The sequence below is a fragment of the Aulonocara sp. 'chitande type north' Nkhata Bay genome, linkage group LG23 (genome assembly GCF_057382095.1).
Source record: "Aulonocara sp. 'chitande type north' Nkhata Bay isolate Kocher_YH1m ecotype deep benthic linkage group LG23, A_spYH_male_GT1.1, whole genome shotgun sequence".
NCBI lineage: Eukaryota > Metazoa > Chordata > Actinopteri > Cichliformes > Cichlidae > Aulonocara > Aulonocara sp. 'chitande type north' Nkhata Bay.
Genome location: NC_141365.1, coordinates 19,780,989 through 19,803,057, shown reverse-complemented (window position 1 = coordinate 19,803,057; position 22,069 = coordinate 19,780,989). Strand labels below are relative to the sequence as shown.

Here is a 22,069-nt window from a genome sequence, read left to right as displayed (position 1 = left end):
TTATTATTAAACTCCTTACTGGACTGGTGACCTGTGTTCCTCCAAAAGCTTGATAGGCTAGACTCCATTGCAGATAAAAGCAGGTTAATGAGATGCAGAACAAGAACAAAGGGTGCTAAATGTGCTGTTTGACAGTAAACAACATGTTCTCATATAAAATTGAAGAGCATCGTTTGTCATGCTGGATTTACATCCCAGTTTGTCTCAGACGTCTCTGAGCTTTAACAGAGCCACACATTAGTGGAAACTTGAGTAAAACCACCAGACAGATGAGAAGATCTGTTTCTGAGCTAAGATCTGAATGTTCAGTGTGTGTGTGTGTGTGTGTGTGTGTGTGTGTGTGTGTGTGTGTGTGTGTGTGTGTGTGTGTGGTTAAATTCTGCTTCGTCAAAATGGCCTCAGTACTCAATGTGATCCGACTCCACACACAAACAAGTTCACGTCCAGCACTGGAGGAAAACCCCGCGAACAGGGCTCATGAAGTCACCCAACCGCACATCTGCTTCCAGTCAGAGGAGGTCTGATCTGATCCCCCAGACTGTTTCTATGGAGGAGGTTTTAATCTGCTCCAGATTGCCCGAGCCGCCCTGCCTGCTCACCCCCACAAAAGGAAACAAACCACCCTGCAACAAAGGGGTCACATCAGGATGGATTATGAAGCAGAGATGTCACAGATCTGCAAAGGTGTGCTGGTGTGAATCTACAGGTACACGATGTAAAGAAGGGGATTTTAGGGATGAAATTTGGGACTAAATGTTCCCTTTTGTTTGTTGTTTACATTCAACGTCAGCTCTGCTGATTTTATTGGACCATTTGGAGCTTCATATGGCTCGTATAAAGAGCAATGACGCACTTTACAGATCCGATGAAGTTACATAACCACCATAAAGACCTGTTGTATTTTCCTTTGTAATGTACACTCTGTGCACTCTCAGTTTGTGGGGCTCAGTGTTATAGGTCAGAAACATAACCAGAATTTCTTTCTTTTCACGTACATGAGGTTGTATGTGTTGATTTGAACTAAACTGAATATAAAGAGGACAACTTTTTGTCACTGTTCTGGGTCATTTTGACCCAGCATTTTCTGTTTCTTATATTTTGGTGTTTTTCTAGATTATGATTTAGGTTCTGATTCTTGAGATGTGCTGTTTTGCTTATTTTTATTCTAGGTTTCAGTTTGGTTCTGGTCATGAGTTTAGTTTGATGTTAATTCTTCTTTAAGTCTCTGTCATCTCTGGGTTCCATGTGTTATATTCTTTCAGTCTGCCTCTCAGTGTCAAGTCTGCGTCTTTGTGATTTGTTCCGTATTCCTGTTTTATTTTGATAGTCCCAGTCTGATGTCAGAGTGTGCAGTTTTACTTCTCGCCTGTCTCGTTAGTCTATTTCTCCCAGCTGTGTCTCCCTCCTGTTTCCCATTCCCTGATTACTCCCCAGTATATATAAGCCCTGTGTTTTCTTTTGCTCTCTGTTGTGTTGTTAATGTCTGCTCATCTTCAATTTGTGCCTGTGTGTTTTGGTTCTTAGTATTCATTGTTCATGTTTTGTTTTCTACCAGCAATAAAGTTGAGGTTTTTTAAGTTGCATTTAGTCTCCGTGTCCTGCATTTGGATCCTCATCTCCGCCTGCCCGCACACAGAGCCCTGGCACTGTTAGTCAAATTTTAGTCAAATTTAGCAAATAACACTTTATTTTTTAGTGAATAGACCATCTTTTGATTTCTGTTAAAGGAAACACAAAACATCAAGCTGGATGATTTTGATGTTTGGCGCCTTGCTTATCTGTAGTTGGTCCCTTTTTGCCTTTTTGTGTTTGTACTGTGATTCTGGTGTGTCTGCAGTTATTTTGTGCACCTTCTTTGTGGTAGCTTCATGCCTCTTTGTGGTCAGGTCATGCCTACTTGAGGTCTTCTGGTACCTCTTTAATTGCATCATGTTCCTTTGTGATTGCCTGGTGACTTTCTGTGGTTTTTGCATGCCTCTTCTTTTAAGTTGCAGTTACTTTGTATCTCTGCGCTTTTTTTCTGAGTTCTCTCAGGTCCCAGTGTCCTTACTAAGGATTGCCATTCCGACCTATTTGTAAGGAAACAGCAGATATGACCTTCAAGCATCTAATAAGGCAGATTGAAATTTCCAACCCATATTCTTTTCATTTTGAGCTGTTTATAAGTATTAGAGTTCATTCCAGGTAGATGCTTCTCAGCTTCCCTTTGACATTTGATGCTTTTAAATAGTTTTGAGCTACTCAACAGATGTTGATGGACCTCTATAATGCTTAAAGACTAGCAGATGATTGGAGGAGAAATTAAATTCTTTGTATCTGTTTTTCACTGAATAATAAGAAATAAAAACATCATTTTTGAGTACTTTAGACATCTCAAGATTGAAGCTGCTGATGACAAAACCAAACTCAGATGAAATGTGCTCTAAACCTAGAAATACTTTGGGGTGAAATCGTCCACAGATTTGTCTTTTGGCTGATGAGCCCGCATTGAGAAATGTCGGCTTGGGCTGCTGTGAAATTTCAGCCTCAGACCTCCTTCAGCTTTCACAGTTTGGTGGTAAAAATGTCGGCACGTGGCCTCTGTGTGCAGTCACGTGGGGAAGTGGGTTGGAGGCATGTGTGGTGAGAAAACAAAATAACTTCAAACATTTCTCACCTCGAAGGAGACATCTGTGTAATGTCAGAGCTGCTGCTGCCTTCACGGAACACGGCAAACTCTGGAGAAATCAGTTACCAAGAGATTCAAACAGGAAGCAAAAAGCTTTTTAAATCATCTGTTTCTCCTCGTTACTATAAATATCTAACACTAATTTCATAATATTCACATATTTCTGTATTTTAAAAATGTTTTAGTGTTAACCAGACAGCTACCTCACCATTATCCCAATGCTAAATTCAACCCAAATCAGACATAGGCAGAAGGTAAAGGCGATCCACACTGAAGAGGCAAATGAAATGTGTGTCATAAAATACTCGGCAGCTGCTTAAGGTATTTTCATTTCATGCCAAGATTTATTCATTACAAAACATATAAACTGCTCGTATAATGTAATGCCTTATTATAAATTAACATCAGCAGTGAATATGCGTGGAGCAAAACACTCTTTGGCCGCTAATATAAAGGCAAAGATATATTTCCTCAACCTGATTTAATCTACTAGAGGGCAGATTATTAGGGTTGCATCATTTCTGAAAAGAGAAAATTTTAATTTTTTGGACAACATAAACAGAAACTCACCTGTGTCTTCATGGGTTTTCTTCAGGTACTCTGGCTTCCTCCTACAGTCCAAAGGCATGCGGTTAATTTGTGGTTCTAAATTTTCCATAGATGTGAATGTGAGTTTGAATGGTTATTTGTATTTCTGTGTTGTAAGCCACTTCTTTACAGCGACTTTGCTGACTACACAGAAGAGAAAATGAAAGCAGACTAATTGTGGACCATTTCTCAGTTGGCTGAATCTTCTTCCATTGTTGTACTGATTCAAACTATTGCTGCCTGTCACTCTGCAGCGGTTGAACTGTATCTCTCAGACCAGTACCATTCAATTCTGCAGAACATGAAAGACAGCTCATAAAAATTAGCTGCTAATATGGAAAGTATGTATCTATAATGGTGATCGCATAATAAATTAAAAGAAATAACAGGTAAACATACCTGCACTGTGTCTTGGCATTATGTTAGCTTGGTAAGAAATGATCTTGTTATATAATTTGATTTTGATGAGGCCCTGTCAAAGAGAAACTCTCGATATTTCATAAAGCGCCTTTGAATTTTCCTCCAGAGCACGAGTGTTAGTCAGAATTCTACATGGATTATTTATTCACAGCACCATTCATACAAACTGTCCTGTCATAAGAAACATAAGAAATTGGGTTTCTTATGTATTTTGATGGTGGATTGGCTGCAGCTGGTTTGGTGTTTCCAACTCTGAGGATCCACAACAAACAGAAAGTGAGAGCCAAACAGTGAGTCAGTGGGAACCCCTCTGAGTCTTGAGACTTTCCCACACCAATGAGTCATGATAGGACTCAGCTGGTCCAGAACTAGGGAATCTCCTTCACCAAACATCGCCAAAGGACCAGCACACAAGACACACCCAAATGTGTTTCCAGCTTATTTGTCTTTGTCATCAGCTGTCGATGGATGCTGCCAGGCTGTTTCCATGGTCATCCTGTTGGATGACGCATGTGGGTGAATCTTACTTGGGTTGCAACATAGGAGTTTTACCTAATCAGAGATGAATAACAGCTTAAGTAATGAAACTTTTTAGTCAGATGACACCACTGGGACCAATGATCATTTATCTGATTCAGATCCATTTGTTTAAGTTTTATTCTTTTCAAAGTTGGGCAAAGAGAATGAGGTAAAGAGGTCTTGTTGTTTCTCTTAACTTGTTGGACAGCTTTTGGTGCACAACCCTTCAGAGACCTGAGGATGACTCAGATTCTACAATAAGGGAGAAAGGATGATAAAACACTATTGTTTCTGCTGTCCTGGTTAAACAGGAAACATTTGTACTCATGTGGTTCCAAATGGAACATTAGTCCATCTTTTTTACATCACATTGTGATGAATATCCACTCAATAGAAAAGTGATGTCCTTCAAAGACCCTTCATTGTCACTTGTGTATGGTGTAATGCTGACTGACTTGCACCAGCATGTTAGGGTTCTTGTTGTTCTCTCAAGCCTGTTTGGATACTGCAGCTCAGCACTGATTAAGAAATGCAAACAGAAGTCATTATAAAGCAGGTAAATAGAAGGAAATACATACGGTCATTAAACCAAAAGCTAGAACAGCATGTCCTCTGTAAAAAGCCACCTTTATATGACTCTGTAGGCTGTTTTGTTATGGTCAGAAATTCATTAACCAATCACGTTCATCCAGGATTGGACCAAAAAAAATTATGCGGAGACGAAAAACAGCAACATGTTTGCTAGATTTTGGCAACATTAAAAAAGACAAATAATAACCAGTAACTTTAATAAGACATTTTGATTTAGATATTGGCTCCCAAAAACTTTGTTATTGCTGGTTAGGTCACCAGATTGATGGGTTTCTATATTTCTACCTATCTACCTAACAGGCAGTAGGTCATTCTGTCCAACTCATTGAGATCTGGGCTACATTCTTGTTTTTGTGGTATCAAGCAGGATTATATTAGTAGCAAATGCTGCTTTTAATGCAGCATATCCACAGCCTAACATGTTCTCTTTTTTTTCTGGACATATGCATGACAAAAATCACCATGGTCAAAGCAACCACACTGCAAACAACCAGTTACCCATCAACAATGAGAATGACCAGCCAGATACTTGACATATGATTCTTCTAAAACTGACTAACACTCCCTTCTTGTTGTAGCCCTGCTCTTCAACAATGCCCTCTCTAAAAAAAACAAAAACAAACAAAGATAAACAAGTGTTTTGCATAATCTTGCAATCTATAGTCACATTTTGAGTGTCACCCCTAGTGGTTGTCTGAGAAATTGTGTGGTGAATGGACTTGTTTTTCTATATTGTTTTCTGCTTGAGCACTCAGTGCTTGGGATTGTATATGCTGTGCTTTATGGAACATGCTACATTCATTCATTGATACAAGAACCTTTACCTATTCTTTTTCTACTTAGTGCTTTCTATCTAATATTCACACTCCAGTGGATGCATCAGAGAGCAACTTGCCTACAATTAGTAGATAATTAGTAGATAAGCTACTTTGGTTGCCTGGAGCTCAGGAGGTAATGTAAAATGTACCCTTTTGTCATGACCTCTGTGATGCATAACTCTGATAACTGTAATGCTTTCGCTACTCGTTTAGCTTTTCTTAACCGAGTCATTTCTACCTTATTTCAGCCCTTCTTCAAGAACAAAATGAGAAGTTGGTGAGGGTGATCTTTGCTTATGCAGCTTGCTAGGGCTACCCTTGGAAAAGCCCAGAACCAATTGTAATGGTAATCAAACAAAATCTTTACTGATATATACTGAGGAGTCATTAAGGGGAGGTCATCAAATTTCATTTTTGTACAGCAAAGAGTTAAAAACTGAGCTGTCTGAGATATTTAATCTTGTGAAGAGGCCAGTTTTTTAAATGGGTGAAGATATTTTCCTTAACTCAACCAAAACAGTGAATGAAATTAAAATTAAAATGCTCCAGATTACAACTGGACTTGTAGACTCATGAGTCTTTTCACATGGTAAGAAAGAAATTATGATTGTTTAGTTGGAAAACTTTGTTTCGGTTCTTCAGATGGTACTAATTCTTTTATCAAATGTCTGTTGACAACTTTGCAAAGACACCTTTCTTATTTTGTTAAATCTCTTTGGCTTGTTTTAAGTTTCCTCTACTTCTTCATGAATCTGGGAACTGTTAAGTGGTTTTTAATGCGTTTTGTGGAAAGCTAAGGAAATGTGAATTTTGCAGAAGTTGAATTATGAGGAATCAATTGGTGACTTTTCAAGAAGAAATAATAGGAACCCTTACTCTTTTTGCCTTCATTATGACGCCACAGAGCCTTTTTAATTTAATTTGAAGGACTCTTTAATTCCTCCCAAAATGATTTATCAGAGGTGACTCTGGATCAGCTGCAGCCACTCTGATGGATGAACAGCTGCTGCTTCTTCCTGGAAACCTGTTGTTTCCCCACATGTTGGATGTTTTATAATCTTCAGCCCTGGAAACAGTTTTCATAACTGCATCTGAATTTATGGAGTATTATTCATCTACTATTCACAGTACTATTCCACCATTTTTGTGCTCATCTCCACACATTTCTTCAATCGTTGTAAATATTAAAGCTGTATCTTAACATAAGGTTTGCATCAGGATTCAGCCTCCTGAACTTTCAGCACTGAGTTGCAGCTTTCCTCAGACTGAGGGTCCACACTGTAAGTTTAGGCAGGAGAACACTAATGACTGATAATAAAACATGGACATGTGGTTGTTAAAGCCATTAAAGACCCTCATCAGCCTTTTCAAACAGAAAGGCTCTTGTTTCAGAAACACAGATTGGACATGGACTTTGCATATGTTTTAGTTCTTAATCTTCCATTTTTATTTAGCTGAATAGAAATGTTGGAATTGCTGATGCTGATTTAGACATAAAACTTCACACAAATTAAAATAATGCAGAACACACTGAAACAAACAGTAAGAGATGACGCAACCAAAGCAAAGATCAAGCATATACAAAAAAATGGGGGAAATTAACAGTAATAAGGAATGTGAAATGGTTCCCTACTGCTGTCTGTTTGAGAGCAAACTGTGTGGAAGTTGGGTGCCCTCTAGTGGATCAGTGACAGCAGACACATACACAGGTTTAAATATCCAATGAATGTGTACATTATTGTACTTTATTGAGCCCCGTGGGGAAATTGCTCTCTGCATTTAACCCATTCACTCAGTGAAGCAGTGGGCAGCCATTGGGCGCCCGGGGAGCAGTGTGTAGGGACGGTACCTTGCTCAGGGGTACCTCAGGGTAGCTGTTAAGGGGAATCGAACCCCCGACCTTCCGATCATGGGGCAACCACTCTACCTACTGAGCTATCCCTGCCCCCAGGGATGTGTTACAGTATCAGCTACTGATAGCAAACATCAAGCTGTTAAACTGATGCAGATGTACACAGATGAACAATCTTTAAAAATAAAGCAAAAATAATGATTCAATTGCATTTTCTGCGTTAAGCTTTGAACACTGAAAAATTAGGTTAGTGGTTTCACTTTGTTTCCACAAGTGAAAGTAAAAGTCAGTAAAAGTAATTTAATTTAATTGTTTTTGTTTTAAAAGACGAAAGATTATGGGAATCTTCCACGTCACTTTATAAATCATGAAATCATAAAACATTGATAATTGCAATAAAAAAACAAAATTAAATCACTATTTTTTAGTAACAACTGTCTATCCTTCACATCACCTTTGAGGAATTTTGGCCGACTTAAAGTCTGGACTTTGAACCATTGCAACAGCTTGATTTACTGTTGTAGATTTTCTGCTGGACTTAGGATCTCTGTCCTGTTGCATGAAAAAAAATCCTCCTCAGGTCCTACAGGGTTTTGCTGGTGGTCACTTCGATGTCACTCAGATCCTTGTAGGTCTTTGATTGGTTCATATTGCAGTTCTTCCACTTTCTCTGCAGATTGTACTGTCTGCTGTTGAGCGGGATGTTGACTGAGGAAATGTACTGCATGGACCGTGAAATTGTGGCTCTGAAAGCCCGTTTTCGGGCTGTGAAGAGAATGAAAATCTGTAAACCCTAAAAGACAGAATGTGAAGATGATGAGGATGGTGGAATTCTTAAATTCTTTTAGCTTTTTCATTTTTACTTGATAAGAATAAATATAAAAATAAACAAAAGTTACACACTTCTTGTAGAACTTGAACCACTTTGCTTCTGTCATAGTTTATTTTTGAAATATATCTGTTTTATTTTTTGGAGTATTTTGACTTTTAAAAAACTACTGTTATTTTTTTTTTTACAAAATACATTAAGATGTTTTCAGAATATTACATTTAATAAAACCAGCTTTTTCTTATAATACATTTTATCAACTTCAGATTGCCTAATGTTACATTAGCACTAAAGAAGAAGAACAGTTGGACATCCCAGTGCAACAAAAATGGTTGCCTCCATGTGCAGTAAATCCGTGTGCAGTTGCATTGCCTTTGAAATTGCTGCTTTGAAGATGGGGACCAGATTTGCAGCAACTCACAGTCAGTTGCTAACTTCAAAGAAACTCTGATGTGTCAGGACCGTTCATCAACCTATTGCTATTTAGGGGATCAAGTTGGCACTATATATAATATATTTCTAAAAAAAAATTCCTGTGGAAGAAACACGTTTAAAGAAACTTTCAACAATTACCTCTCGTTTGTTTTGTTTTTTTGTTTTTTTTTGTAATTTATGTGTTTATCTGAAGTCTGAGAAGCTCATGAAACCTCAGTTCTAAAATATGGTGGAAGGAGTCATACCTGTGTGGTCGTACAGATGCAGAACAAAATGCTGAAGAACTGGTATGCTTTTCCTGAATTAAGGAGAGTGAAATATCCCAGAGTCCAGGACAGACCGAGTAACACCGCCAGAGACAAACTGATGAGGAACCTACTCCTTAAAGACGACTTCTTGTTGCTGCTGTAAAAACAGAAAAAGTTAAAACCCAAATTGAAGCATGGCAGAAATGATTCATCTGTGGAAGTTTTTACATCATGCCTATTAAGATGCAGTTAATGCATTAATATACATTTTCTGAAAACAAAAATGGAACATTATAGTGGTATTGTTTACAAACATTTAAAAACATTTCTTTTCCTTAAAATTGTGTATTCATATATTTCTTCAATGTTACTATTTTGAAAAAATATTGAAAATATCAACTTAATATGAAAGTAAAAAAAACTTTGTGTCATGTTTTTTTAAACAATTTAAAAAAACCAAGTATTTGCAAATTTTGTATTTCATGAGTCTATACTCAAAAGCCCACTAATATTCTGACTTTTTCTTTCTTCATGGAATCATTTGTAATTAGCTTGAAGTCAGCAGTGAGAGGACGACAGCAGCGTTAGATGTTACCTGGTCAGTCTGGTATCAACTTTGCACGTGGCCATGGAGGTGAGAACCAACAGGACGATATTGTAAATCAGGATCAGACCGATAGGAAGAAGGAAAGCCCAAAACATTGGCTTCCCAAAGTTGAACTGTTGCTTCTTATCCAACGCTGCCAGCCAACAACTGCAATGAGAGGATAAAAGAAGCATTAAGAAAAATACTTTTTGTCTATGTTGATCAAAACTTTACAAATACTTTATAACTGAAGATGTAAAATTTTAGTACTCTGGTATGCTAACGCCACATCACACCTCAACAATAAACTGTTCTATAAATTAAACTGTGATGTGGCAAATTTCATAGAAATGTCAAAAACATTTGGACAAGGCAATGACTGAACTGGTAATCAAAGCACATATTAAATAGATAAATAATAAATAGAATTGATCACAGCAATGATTACCCACAATTCCTCTTGTCTGTATCCCAGAGGATTGTCCACCCTGTAGCTCACCGCCAGTGTGATGACCATGAAACAGGCTGGCACTCCTAACAGAACACAATAAATCAAAACAGCAGTTGAAATAGATTTAAATTCAACATTTTAAGTGGGCCAGATATTAAAGTCAACATTTTTACTCATGTTTTGTTTTTTGTTTTTTTTATAAATGTATTACTTTTTCATTATTTTTATGTAAATATTGAAAAAAGAACTAACTTTTATTTGGGGTGTTTTGATTGGATTTGATTTATTTATTTATTTATTTTATTTTATTTTTTTGCATGTCTTCTTTGGTATTTTAGCAATCAGAATTATTTTCTAAAGGCTAAGAAAGATGCCCACGGATTTATTGTACCAAGTGGATCATTCTAGCTTTGCCGTATTGGTCCACTTGATTTACCTTTGTTATTGGTTTATTATTATTATTATTTCATTTTACTTTAAGTTATTACAGATGGGACAGACATGACTGGGGGATAGGAAAGGGAGAAAGAAAGAAAGGGAGGGAAAGAAAAACAGAGGGGAAGAGGGACAGTGAGAGAAGACATTAAAAAAATCTGCTGGATCACCTGTTGAAAGAAAAAAATAAACAAGCAAAAACAGAGCAACACAATAGGGAGACTACAGCAATAACCTAGATAAGTGTAACTAACAGTAAATACTAAATATTGAATGTTATTGAGCAGCACCAAGTGCATGACAGCACACGCTGTGCTTTGAGGTAGCAGCCAAGAAAGAAATAGTTTGTTTCTGTGAGCACCTGTGTCAACACCTGTGTGCATGAGCGCGCTTGTATTCAAAAGGTTTCTCCATGTAACAATCTGTAGGGAGTGCATCACCACGTGTTATGGCAACAGCACCGCTTACAACCGCAAAGCTCTCCAGAGAGTGGTGCGGTGTGCGGAAGGGATAATTGGAGGTGAGCTTCCCTCCCTCCAGGACATCTACAGGAAGCGGTGCCTGAGGAAAGTGGGGAGGATCATCAAAGACTCCAGTCACCCCAGCCATAAGCTGCTCAAACTACTTCCATCAGGCAGGAGGTAATGCAGTATCCGGTCCTGAACCAGCAGACTGACAGACAGCTTTTTCCATCAGGCCATCAGACTGTTGAACACTTCATAGACACCTCACCTTCACTTACTGGAACTCCAACATTATGCACATCATACTGTAGACAAATGCCACTTATTTTGCACATTTCCAACAACCGACCTCTGTTTATGTTTATTTCTATTTAATGATATATACAGTGGGGCAAAAAAGTATTTAGTCAGCCACCGATTGTGCAAGTTCCCCCACTTAAAATGATGACAGAGGTCAGTAATTTGCACCAGAGGTACACTTCAACTGTGAGAGACAGAATGTGAAAAAAAAATCCATGAATCCACATGGTAGGATTTGTAAAGAATTTATTCGTAAATCAGGGTGGAAAATAAGTATTTGGTCAATAACAAAAATACAACTCAATACTTTGTAACATAACCTTTGTTGGCAATAACAGAGGTCAAACGTTTACTATAGGTCTTTACCAGGTTTGCACACACAGTAGCTGGTATTTTGGCCCATTCCTCCATGCAGATCTTCTCGAGAGCAGTGATGTTTTGGGGCTGTCGCAGAGCAACACGGACTTTCAACTCCCGCCACAGATTTTCTATGGGGTTGAGGTCTGGAGACTGGCTAGGCCACTCCAGGACTTTCAAATGCATCTTACGGAGCCACTCCTTTGTTGCCCGGGCGGTGTGTTTTGGATCATTGTCATGTTGGAAGACCCAGCCTCGTTTCATCTTCAAAGTTCTCACTGATGGAAGGAGGTTTTGGCTCAAAATCTCACGATACATGGCCCCATTCATTCTGTCCTTAACACGGATCAGTCGTCCTGTCCCCTTGGCAGAAAAACAGCCCCATAGCATGATGTTTCCACCCCCATGCTTCACAGTAGGTATGGTGTTCTTGGGATGCAACTCAGTATTCTTCTTCCTCCAAACACGACGAGTTGAGTTTATACCAAAAAGTTCTACTTTGGTTTCATCTGACCACATGACATTCTCCCAATCCTCTGCTGTATCATCCATGTGCTCTCTGGCAAACTTCAGACGGGCCTGGACATGCACTGGCTTCAGCAGCGGAACACGTCTGGCACTGCGGGATTTGATTCCCTGCCGTTGTAGTGTGTTACTGATGGTGACCTTTGTTACTTTGGTCCCGGCTCTCTGCAGGTCATTCACCAGGTCCCCCCGTGTGGTTCTGGGATCTTTGCTCACCGTTCTCATGATCATTTTGACCCCACGGGATGAGATCTTGCGTGGAGCCCCAGATCGAGGGAGATTATCAGTGGTCTTGTATGTCTTCCATTTTCTGATGATTGCTCCCACAGTTGATTTTTTCACACCAAGCTGCTTGCCTATTGTAGATTCACTCTTCCCAGTCTGGTGCAGGTCTACAATACTTTTCCTGGTGTCCTTCGAAAGCTCTTTGGTCTTGGCCATGGCGGAGTTTGGAGTCTGACTGTTTGAGGCTGTGGACAGGTGTCTTTTATACAGATGATGAGTTCAAACAGGTGCCATTCATACAGGTAACGAGTGGGGGACAGAAAAGCTTCTTACAGAAGACGTTACAGGTCTGTGAGAGCCAGAGATTTTCCTTGTTTGAGGTGACCAAATACTTATTTTCCACCCTAATTTACGAATAAATTCTTTACAAATCCTACCATGTGAATTCATGGATTTTTTTTTCACATTCTGTCTCTCACAGTTGAAGTGTACCTCTGGTGCAAATTACTGACCTCTGTCATCATTTTAAGTGGGGGAACTTGCACAATCGGTGGCTGACTAAATACTTTTTTGCCCCACTGTATATATGTATACACACACATACGCGCACACAAACACACACAGGTATATATACATATTTAGCATACATATTCATATTCTGCTTGTTCTTATGTTATTGTATTGCATTTTGCACACCTCTGTTGCTTGTGAAGCTTGCACACAAGAATTTCACTCACATTTGTTGTACCAGTGTACCTGCAAATGTGATGTGACAATAAAAGTGATTTGATTTGATTTGTACACACACTCCCCAAACACACTCTACCCCAGGTCCAGGTACCATTGCCATCAAAAGGGCAATCCACCCCTAGACCCATAAGACTTTACCCTTTTCCCTGGGGTGAAGACAGGCAGACCACCATCTGTCCTGCAGCAGAGTGTTTGCTTTTAAAATCAGTTTTGTTTTGGTTAGCTTCAAGAGTAGGTTTACTATGTTTTGGTTTAGGATTTATCACTGGAAAATGTTTCATCTCACTTCAGTTTTTATTTTGAATTATTAAACATAGATGTTATTTGTCAGTGCCAAATTTAAGACTCTTAGATAAGTCAAATAAGGATTCGGGTACAGGAAGATGGTGATAGACTGTCTGAAGCAGTTAGAACAAGACAATGCTATTGAATGGACCTCATAACACAGGCTATACCCAGGGGAATCTACACCAAGTCTGTATGGTTTACCGAAGATACATAAACAGGAGGCACCTTTAAGACCAATTGTATGATCAACTCGGTCACCTATAACATCTCTAAGTTTTTGGCCTCGATCCTCAACCCGCTGGTAGGCAACTCTGAACACCACATCCAGAACACCTTGGATTTTGTTGAGAAGGTGAGAGATGTCATTATGGAGGCATGTTACATCTCTCTTCACTTGCATCCCAGTCACTGAAGCGTTGGCAATAGTTCGTAAGAGATTACAGGATGATCCCAACCTCAGCAACAGGACCGCTCTCAGCATCGACCAAGTGTGTTTGATTTTGAAACTGTGTCTTCATTCCACCTACTTCACATACAAGGGTCAATTCTACGGGCAGAAACATGGGTGTGCCATGGGTTCCCCAGTGGAAAAGAGGGCTTTGTTATTCTACGCTGGAACACCACCAAGCCATTGGTTCAGATATGTGGATGACACCTGGGTGAAAAACAAATCTCAGGATGTACCACATTTCACAGATCACATTAACTTAGTGGACCGACACATCAAATTCACCAGGGAGGATATGAAAAGTGGCAGGCTAGCCTTCTTAGACTGTGAGATTTCCATCAGTAATGAGGGACATCTAAAAGCTGATGTGTACCGTAAACCTATGTATACGGATCAGTATTTAAGATTTGACTCCCATCATCCACTGGAGCATAAACTGGGTGTCATCAGGATGCTACAACACAGCGCGAACACCATCCCCACTGACACAGCGGCCAGGGAAGCAGAAGAACACCACATCAAGAAGGCCCTGAGTAAATGTGGTTATCCCAGCTGGACTTTTGTCAAAGCTGGGAAGGCGCCTAAAGAAAGCTCCAGCCGAACCAGGAGAGAAGGACAACCGCTGCCTAAGCGAAAAAGCCTGTAGTGATCCCGTATGTGTCAGGAGTATCGGAACAGTTGAGACGCATTTTTTCCAAACACCATGTCTCTGTTGCTTTTAAACCAAAACACGCTGCACCAAAAATTGGTCCACACCAAGAATCCACACCGAGGTCCCCCGACACAGAAAGAGTAACACTGTGTACGCTGTTAAGTGCCAGGAGGATTGCCAGGATTTATACATCAGGAAAACCAAACAACCTCTGGCAAAGCGGATGGAACAACACAAAAGAGTTACCTCATCAGGCCAGGACTCTGCAGTCTATTTACACCTACAGGCCAGTGGACACTGTTTTTTCCTCAATAGTTTTTTGTCTGATTTTAGATCAATTGTGTTAATACAGTATGTCAAAATGAAACATAACTGTAAATTCAGACATGCGAGGTTGTGCTGAAAAGAATGATACCAAACAAGGCAAAGCAAATCGTTTTTAAAGGTGAAATGTAGAGGTAAAATTTAAAGTAGTCAAAAACAGCCAATTATACCCTTGTTGCTTTAATGCATTTTTAAAAATATTTCAAATTTGGCATTTTTGTTTTCTTTCAGAATGTCCTACCCCATCCCAGAGTCACACTCAGTGGAGTCCAGTGTGTTGGCAGGCTGCGGCGCATTGACCGGACCAGCAGCACCAGTTGAGTGCTGTATACACTGTTCCACATGAAGGTGGCCATCAGGAGGAAGTGCAGCAGAGCTGCTACAGCCGTACACGAGCCACGGTCCGGTTCTATGTGTTCATCAGAATTCAGGAGGTCGTTGGTCAAATCATCACCCTGCACCTTAGTGTCATTCTGTCTGCTGGAGTTTTGGACTCCAGAGTGGAAGGTGATGATGAAGGCCAGCAGGCTTAGGTATATGCACAGCAGAGCCAGCTTTGAATTCAGGTTACTTTGCTGCCCATGAGTATTCCTGAAGAATCTACAGAGAGAAAAAAACAACAACGTTTTAATATTTTTAAACTTTTGTATTTCTAAAAGGAAAACACGAAAAATAAAAATAAAAATGTAAGCCCATTTGTAAAGCCCGTACAGTCAACAAAATCATTTGGTTTTAAGCACATCTTTTTGCTTTAAATGTAATGAAAAATATTTCTTATTATAGATATTTTTCTCTATATATAACTTCTTTCTTTGATATTAAGGCTTAAAATCAATCAAACATGTTTTTCTTTTTAGCTGATAATATAATTATTTTCATAATTAAACAAACTAACCTTAAACAATAAAAAATTATTGATTACTACTGGTTTTCAGGTCTTACAAATGGGAAAACATACTCCAATTATCCCTCCCAAAATTCTCCTGAATTTAAAATACTGCTTTTATTACAAACTCTACAGACACCAGTTTTACCAGTTTAGGACTTTAATTAGTCAGATAAAATAAGAAAATAATCAATCCTTATTGTTATTATAATTATACTGTTTGTTGGATCCAAGCAAGTTTCAGTTTGTGAAATAACAACTAGAAGTGATGAGTGGTAAATGTGATGAGAGAATTTAAATGCAACATAATTTAAAGTCATTTCTAATCTGTGAAGTAACCCAAACTTACTTTTCTTTAATGTGATAAATGATCGTCACAACCAGACCCAGAATAGAAAGAGAAAGTCCCACAATGGAGATCACATCCAGAGCTTTCGCATACTCGTAGTTCTCTCTGTATGACTGAAAAACAAACAGGATTTAATCATGCCATAAAATATAAATAGTTTACATTTGGAGCTAGTTCATGACCAAGGTTAAGCAAGCTGCAGCCTTATAGCTGTGAACCTGTAAACTTGTGATACTCACCCAGAGAGCAGCAAAGTTGGTGGTGTGGTTACAGAAACATCTCATGAGTCCATCTGAAGTGTTTCCTTTAGAGCAGCCACTGGTGCTCCAGTCCTTCTGAATGTAGTTCCAGAAAACACAGGAGAAGTCGTACAGAGACGTCCCATTGATGTCCTAAAACAGAAGCACACAGGTTTAGAAATCTACAACTTTGATTTACAAAGTGTCTATTCTGGGTTTGTTTGTAACAATCATCCATCACATTATTCAAATTCAATTCAAAAGTGAGCTAAATCTGACTAACGCCAGGGGAAGCAAAGCTCAAGCCAATGCACACTGGTCAAGAGACTATGAAAATATGACAGGAAACAGAGACCCAGAATCCAGACACACAGCTTGATGCAGGGAAGGACGTAAACGCATAAAGCGATAACACTAACATGAGACTCACTTAACACTAGTGATGGCCAACAATTCTCTTTGGTGACATCTGGTGGCCAAAAATATGGAGAGTAGCTTGAATCTACAACTAATAATGAACTTCTTCATTATGATTTCCCACTCTACAGAACTGAGCCAATAGCTTCTGTTTAAAATCATGTGACAGTTCTGTCAGATATCAGGTTGATGTGATTTGAAAATGTATTTTTTAGTAAAAAATAATGTTATGTCTGTGTTAATAGTAAATCACTGTGATGAATGATCCTTACTTTTTTTAAACATGTGCTATGGCGTGTTCCTTTTTTTTTTTTTAGATTGCTTGATGTTTTTTACTAATAATATCTATCTATCTATCTATCTATCTATCTATCTATCTATCTATCGAGAGAGAGAGATAACAATGTACAACACAATGGATTGGGATTATGCTTGTGCTGAGCTGTGCCCCTTCCTCCACGTGATTATGTAATAAACCAGCGGACAGGCATGTTTATATATAATATACTATAACTTCTATAATTATAACTAGGGCTGGGTATCGTCACTGATTTCTAGAATCGATTCGTTTCCGATTCACAAGGTCCCGAATCGATTCAATCCACGATTCGATTCAATTCGATTCAATTCAATTCAATTAGATTTGAATCTGGGAAATTTTGACAGTCAGAAATATTATAATTCAGATCAGTACATTTACATATTTTTGTATCTATGAAAAGGAAGCTGACACACGCATGACTTTATCAAAGGTGTGAGCATCACAGCAGATGCCTTTGTGTCAAAATAGCTGAAGATAAAACACAGAAAAACATGAAGGTGGTTTTCCTGGCCTGGGATTTTATAAAAATATCCTGCAGTACATCAAAAATGCAAGAAAACCATTAATCAACATATGACGTTACAGCGGTTTTATTAGAGACACGGCTAAGCGTTTTGCATTTTGCATAATTTTAAAAAGTTTACATTTGTTCAGTATTGAACAGCAGAAATTAGGTTTTCTTTTCGGAAGTATGTAAAACGAAAAGAAAAAAAAACAGCGGCCGACAGCGCTGCAAACAACGGTAGTCTTGTGATAGCAAGCAAGCAAATAATGAAGAAAACAGATTTTTAGACGGGAAACTGTTCTTGAACTACAGAGAGAGAGAGAGAGAGAGAGAGAGAGCTGTGCATGAAGTGTGATTTTATTGTGGTGGAAGCAAAACAGTAAAAGTCAGAGAGAATTCATGACGATGTTTATGTGAAGCGTAGTTTGGATCTTCTTTTGCTGCTGGTTCGGTCAATATTGTTTGGAGAGAGATAAAACCAACAGCTTTAGAATCAGCGAAAAAAGGGCGTAAACACAAAGCGCGGACCCACCAACAGATCAGAATCAGCGAGCAGTCGGCTTTCAGCCCCGACCGTGTCCGTGCCGTCAGCTGAGAAAGGCGACATCTCACTGATTCTGATCCGCGGGTCCGCGCTGTGTGTTTACGTCTTTGTGAGACAATGACAGTGCTTGAAGTGAAAAAAAAAACAACTTATTTCATGTATAAGGAAGTTATGTGGTTTAGAAACACACATTTGGACTTAAAGCAATCCTCCTGAGATACCCAGGAAATACCAAACTCATAGCTAGAGAAAAAAAAATAGTAGTCAATAAATGTTATCACACTTTAATTATCATAGAAATACTGAATTTCTTACTATTGGCCTGAATAGCATCTCCACATGTTGTGGCACCATGTTGGGTTCCTGCCCTCTGACACTCGCTGACAGGACCCTGATGGTGGCCCGTCGCCTCATGTAGAGTTTTGAACGGAAGAAACGATCGTTCTGATAGAGAACGAAACCCAGAGAGAGGTTTGAATCTGTCTGATGGCCTCTGACACCTTCGCCTAATATAAGAAAAAGAAATCCACTGTAGTTAGTAAAAACTAGTTGAAATTTGAAGCTTTTTACTAATAACAAACTAAAACAGCTCTCTTATAAATACCCCTTACTAATACAATGAGCTTCTTCAAAAGTTCTGTTGTTCTCTCCCAGGAATGCAGTAAGTGGAAATGCAGAAAACTCACCTTTTGGGAATTGTATGCAAATAAGGGCATCAGCTACGAAACCGTTTCCCACGACAACCTGTGTTGCGTTTGTGTTCAGCTGAATTCTGTTGGCTATAAAACTGTCAGAGTCCCCTTTTGCAAAACAAAAAACTGAGCTGTTAGTGATCACATAAAATCAATTTTAAAATTCCAAATGTAAGCTTTAAACCAACAAAATACTATTGTAGTAGTTGTAAAAGGTGTAGTGAAAGGTTTAGGTGTACTAGGAATTGTTGAGGAAGTAGTATCAGAAGTGTATGTAATAGTATTCAGCCACAGCAAAGAATACCTAAATACTAACTAATAAAAACTAAAACATTCCAAACACAATGAGTTCACAAAAGGACTATAATCTCAAAATGCTGGGTCACAGACCCAGACCCCCGACACCACCGTGCACATAATTCCTCAAGGCGATCCTTCACTTCTCATGTGCTTTCACTAGCGCCATCTAAACCCTCCCTCCTTGACACAGTTATTCAAGACAGCTCTCAAAGGTGACTTGTGGTTCTGACAACATCAAAAATGGCATTATCATCTTCTATGAGGTTCAGCCGCTTGGTGGAATTGTATGTCAGGGGCTGGGTCTGTGACCCAGCAGTTTTGAATTTGTTTTCTATTTCTATATCTTATGTTCTTGTGTTGCCACTATTAGTTAAGATTAGTTGAGTTTTTTTCTAGTTTTACTTCTTCTATAACTCCTGATTTATAAGTCTTTTCTTGTCTTCAGTGTCAATATGTCATGTGTTTCTTGTCTGCATACTCCATGTTGTCAAGTTTGTGTGCCATGTCTAAGTCTCTCATTGTTTCTTGTTTTATTTTTATAAGGTCTCATGATCATTGTGTTTAGTTTTGCTTCCCCTGTGGTGTCACTATGTTCACTCTAATCAGCTGTTTTCACTTCCCTTGTTTCCACTTCCCTCATTACCCTTTGGTGTATTTAGCCCTTTGTCCTCCTTTGCTCAGTGTCAGGTCATCTGTTCTGTTTTGCGCCATGTCTCCATGTTACAGGTATCTTTGTATCCACATGAAGTTTCATGTTTAGGGTTTTATGTTTATTTTTAGCTTTCCCGGTTATTGTTTAGTCTCGTCTTTGTTTGCCTTGTGCATTGCTTTGTATTTCTCCATCAGCCATATTAAACATCTCGCTTTTTGTTAATTCAAGTTTTGATCCACGTTCCTTTGTTTCTGCATTTGGCTCCACTATTCACAATACATACAGTCTGCTTCTGCATACTGTGACATTATACTTGGCTCTCTGCCAGTTTTGTGGGTTATCTTTATGGAAAGAGGTTCTCCTCTAATCAGTTCAAATTCAAATTTTATTTGTCACGTACACAGTCATACACAGTACGATATGCAGTGAAATGCTTGGACAACTGCTCGTGACCTAAAGAAAACAAAAAAGGAAAAGGCTATGAATAAGATAGGAAATAAATATGAAAAATTAAAAAGGGTAAATTTTACTAGGAAGGAATAAAATATAAATTAAGGTTAAAAAGGAAATAACTGTACAACACAAATTAGAATGAAGGGTAAATTTAACTGGGAAAGAATAAGATAAAATATATAAATTAATACACAATATAGAACTATATAAGAATGTATGAAGAAATATAAATAAATATATACACAATAACAGCAGCTGTACAAGTATTAACTGGAAATGAAGAATATAGTGACCAGTGTTCAGAGTCAAGCCACGTCGCTACCTGATCAAGGGTTACCCTCGATCATCTATCAAGGTCTTTTGTTGTCCGGAATATCCTTTGATCTCTTCTCTTGCCATTTATTTCAAATTTTCCAAGCTCATCCACTCTACTCTATGGAATTCTCAATCACCTTATTGAGGCCATGGGCTACTTATCTTCGCTAGCCTGCCTACCGGTTAGTGCAGATATCTTTAGACCTTCATAACACAGTTACTACTACAGGGTGGGCCATTTATATGGATACACCATAATAAAATGGGAATGGTTGGTCATATTAAAGTCCTGTTTGTGGCACATTAGTATATGTGAGGGGGCAAACTCCTCAAGATGGTTGGTGACCATGTTGGTCATTTAGAAGTCGGCCATCTTGGATACAACTTTTGTTTTTACAATAGGAAGAGGGCCATGTCACACATCAAACTTATTGGTAATGTCACAAGAAAAACAATGGTGTGCTTGGTTTCAACGTAACTTTATTCTTTCATGAGTTATTTACAAGTTTCTCTTTGTTCTAAGCCATTGACATGTCGAAGAGGTTAACACGTGAGGAGTGGATCAAAATTGTGTTGATTTCTGGTGAACGCAGTAACCGGGTCATTGCAGCAGATTTCAATGCAAGACACCCTCTGAGACCACCCATCTCCCATGCTACAGTTAGCAAACTGCTTGCTAAGTTTCGTGAAACTGGTTCAGTGTTGGATTTGCTAAAATGTGGATGCAAGAAAACTGTCACTAATGAAGAAACATCAGTGGCTGTCCTAGCTTCATTTAGCAAGAGCCCACAGCGTAGCACTCGTCGCATGTCACTGGAGAGTGGTATTAGTCGAACATCCCTTCGGCAGATATTAACTACTCACAAATGACACCCTTACAAACTCCAGCTACTGCAGCATCTCAACGAGGATGACCCAGATCAGCGCACAGAATTTGCAGAATGGGCAAAACAAAAATTGGAACAGGACCCTCAGTTCACGCAGAAGATTTTGTTCAGTGATGAGGCAAAATTTTATGTGAATGGTGAAGTTAACAAACAAAACCACCGCTATTGGTCTGACACTAACCCACATTGGATGGATCCCTCCAAGACTGTTGGATCAACAAAAGTGATGGTATGGTGTGGTATATGGGGTACAACGATGGTGGGTCCATTCTTCATCATTGGAGACCTCAAGGCCACTGGATATTTGAAATTGCTACATGATGATGTGTTTCCCTCTTTATGCACTGAAGCTGGCACGTTCCCTGAGTTTTTCCAGCAAGCTGGTGCACCACCACATTATGGGTGCCAGGTTTGAGCATTCCTAGATGAACAATTTCCTGGGAAGTGGATTGGTCGTCGTGGGCCAGTTGAATGGCCCCTAAGGTCTCCCAATCTGATCCCCTTAGACTTTTATCTTTGGGGTCATCTGAAGGCAATTGTCTATGGTGTGACGATACGAGATGTGCAGCACCTGAAACTACACTGTTGCTATCAGTGTGTGAAGAGTGGGAGAAGAGGGTTCCATTGACAATCCAACACAATGGGCAGCACAATGAACACATTTTATAAGTGGTCAGAAACTTGTAAATAACTCATGAAAGAATAAAGTTACGTTGAAACCAAGCACACCATTGT

At 39.0% G+C, this 22,069-nt stretch overlaps 1 protein-coding gene across 1 annotated transcript; it reads right to left on the bottom strand.

Moving 5' to 3' along the window:
- Positions 1 to 7,556: 7,556 nt before the first annotated feature.
- Positions 7,557 to 20,490, bottom strand: LOC147301556 (adhesion G protein-coupled receptor G7-like). Its single transcript, XM_086283809.1, has 9 exons — positions 18,722 to 20,490; positions 18,351 to 18,479; positions 16,248 to 16,400; positions 16,009 to 16,121; positions 15,015 to 15,373; positions 10,007 to 10,088; positions 9,564 to 9,722; positions 8,966 to 9,125; positions 7,557 to 8,249 (listed from the first exon to the last, which is right to left on the bottom strand). Exons 1-9 carry the CDS (start codon positions 18,749 to 18,751, stop codon positions 8,040 to 8,042), a joined length of 1,395 nt encoding a protein of 464 aa, XP_086139935.1. The 5' UTR covers positions 18,752 to 20,490; the 3' UTR covers positions 7,557 to 8,039.
- Between the last annotated feature and the right edge of the window lie 1,579 nt (positions 20,491 to 22,069).

Excerpts from the sequence above, each read along its gene's own strand:
- LOC147301556 (XM_086283809.1), bottom strand. The coding sequence starts at position 18,751 with ATGCCCTTATTTGCATACAATTCCCAAAAG. Across the intron at positions 15,374-16,008 it reads ATTTATCACATTAAAGAAAA|ATTCTTCAGGAATACTCATG; the intron begins GTAAGTTTGGGT and ends TTCTCTCTGTAG. Across the intron at positions 8,250-8,965 it reads GCATCTGTACGACCACACAG|GGTTTACAGATTTTCATTCT; the intron begins GTATGACTCCTT and ends TCTGTCTTTTAG.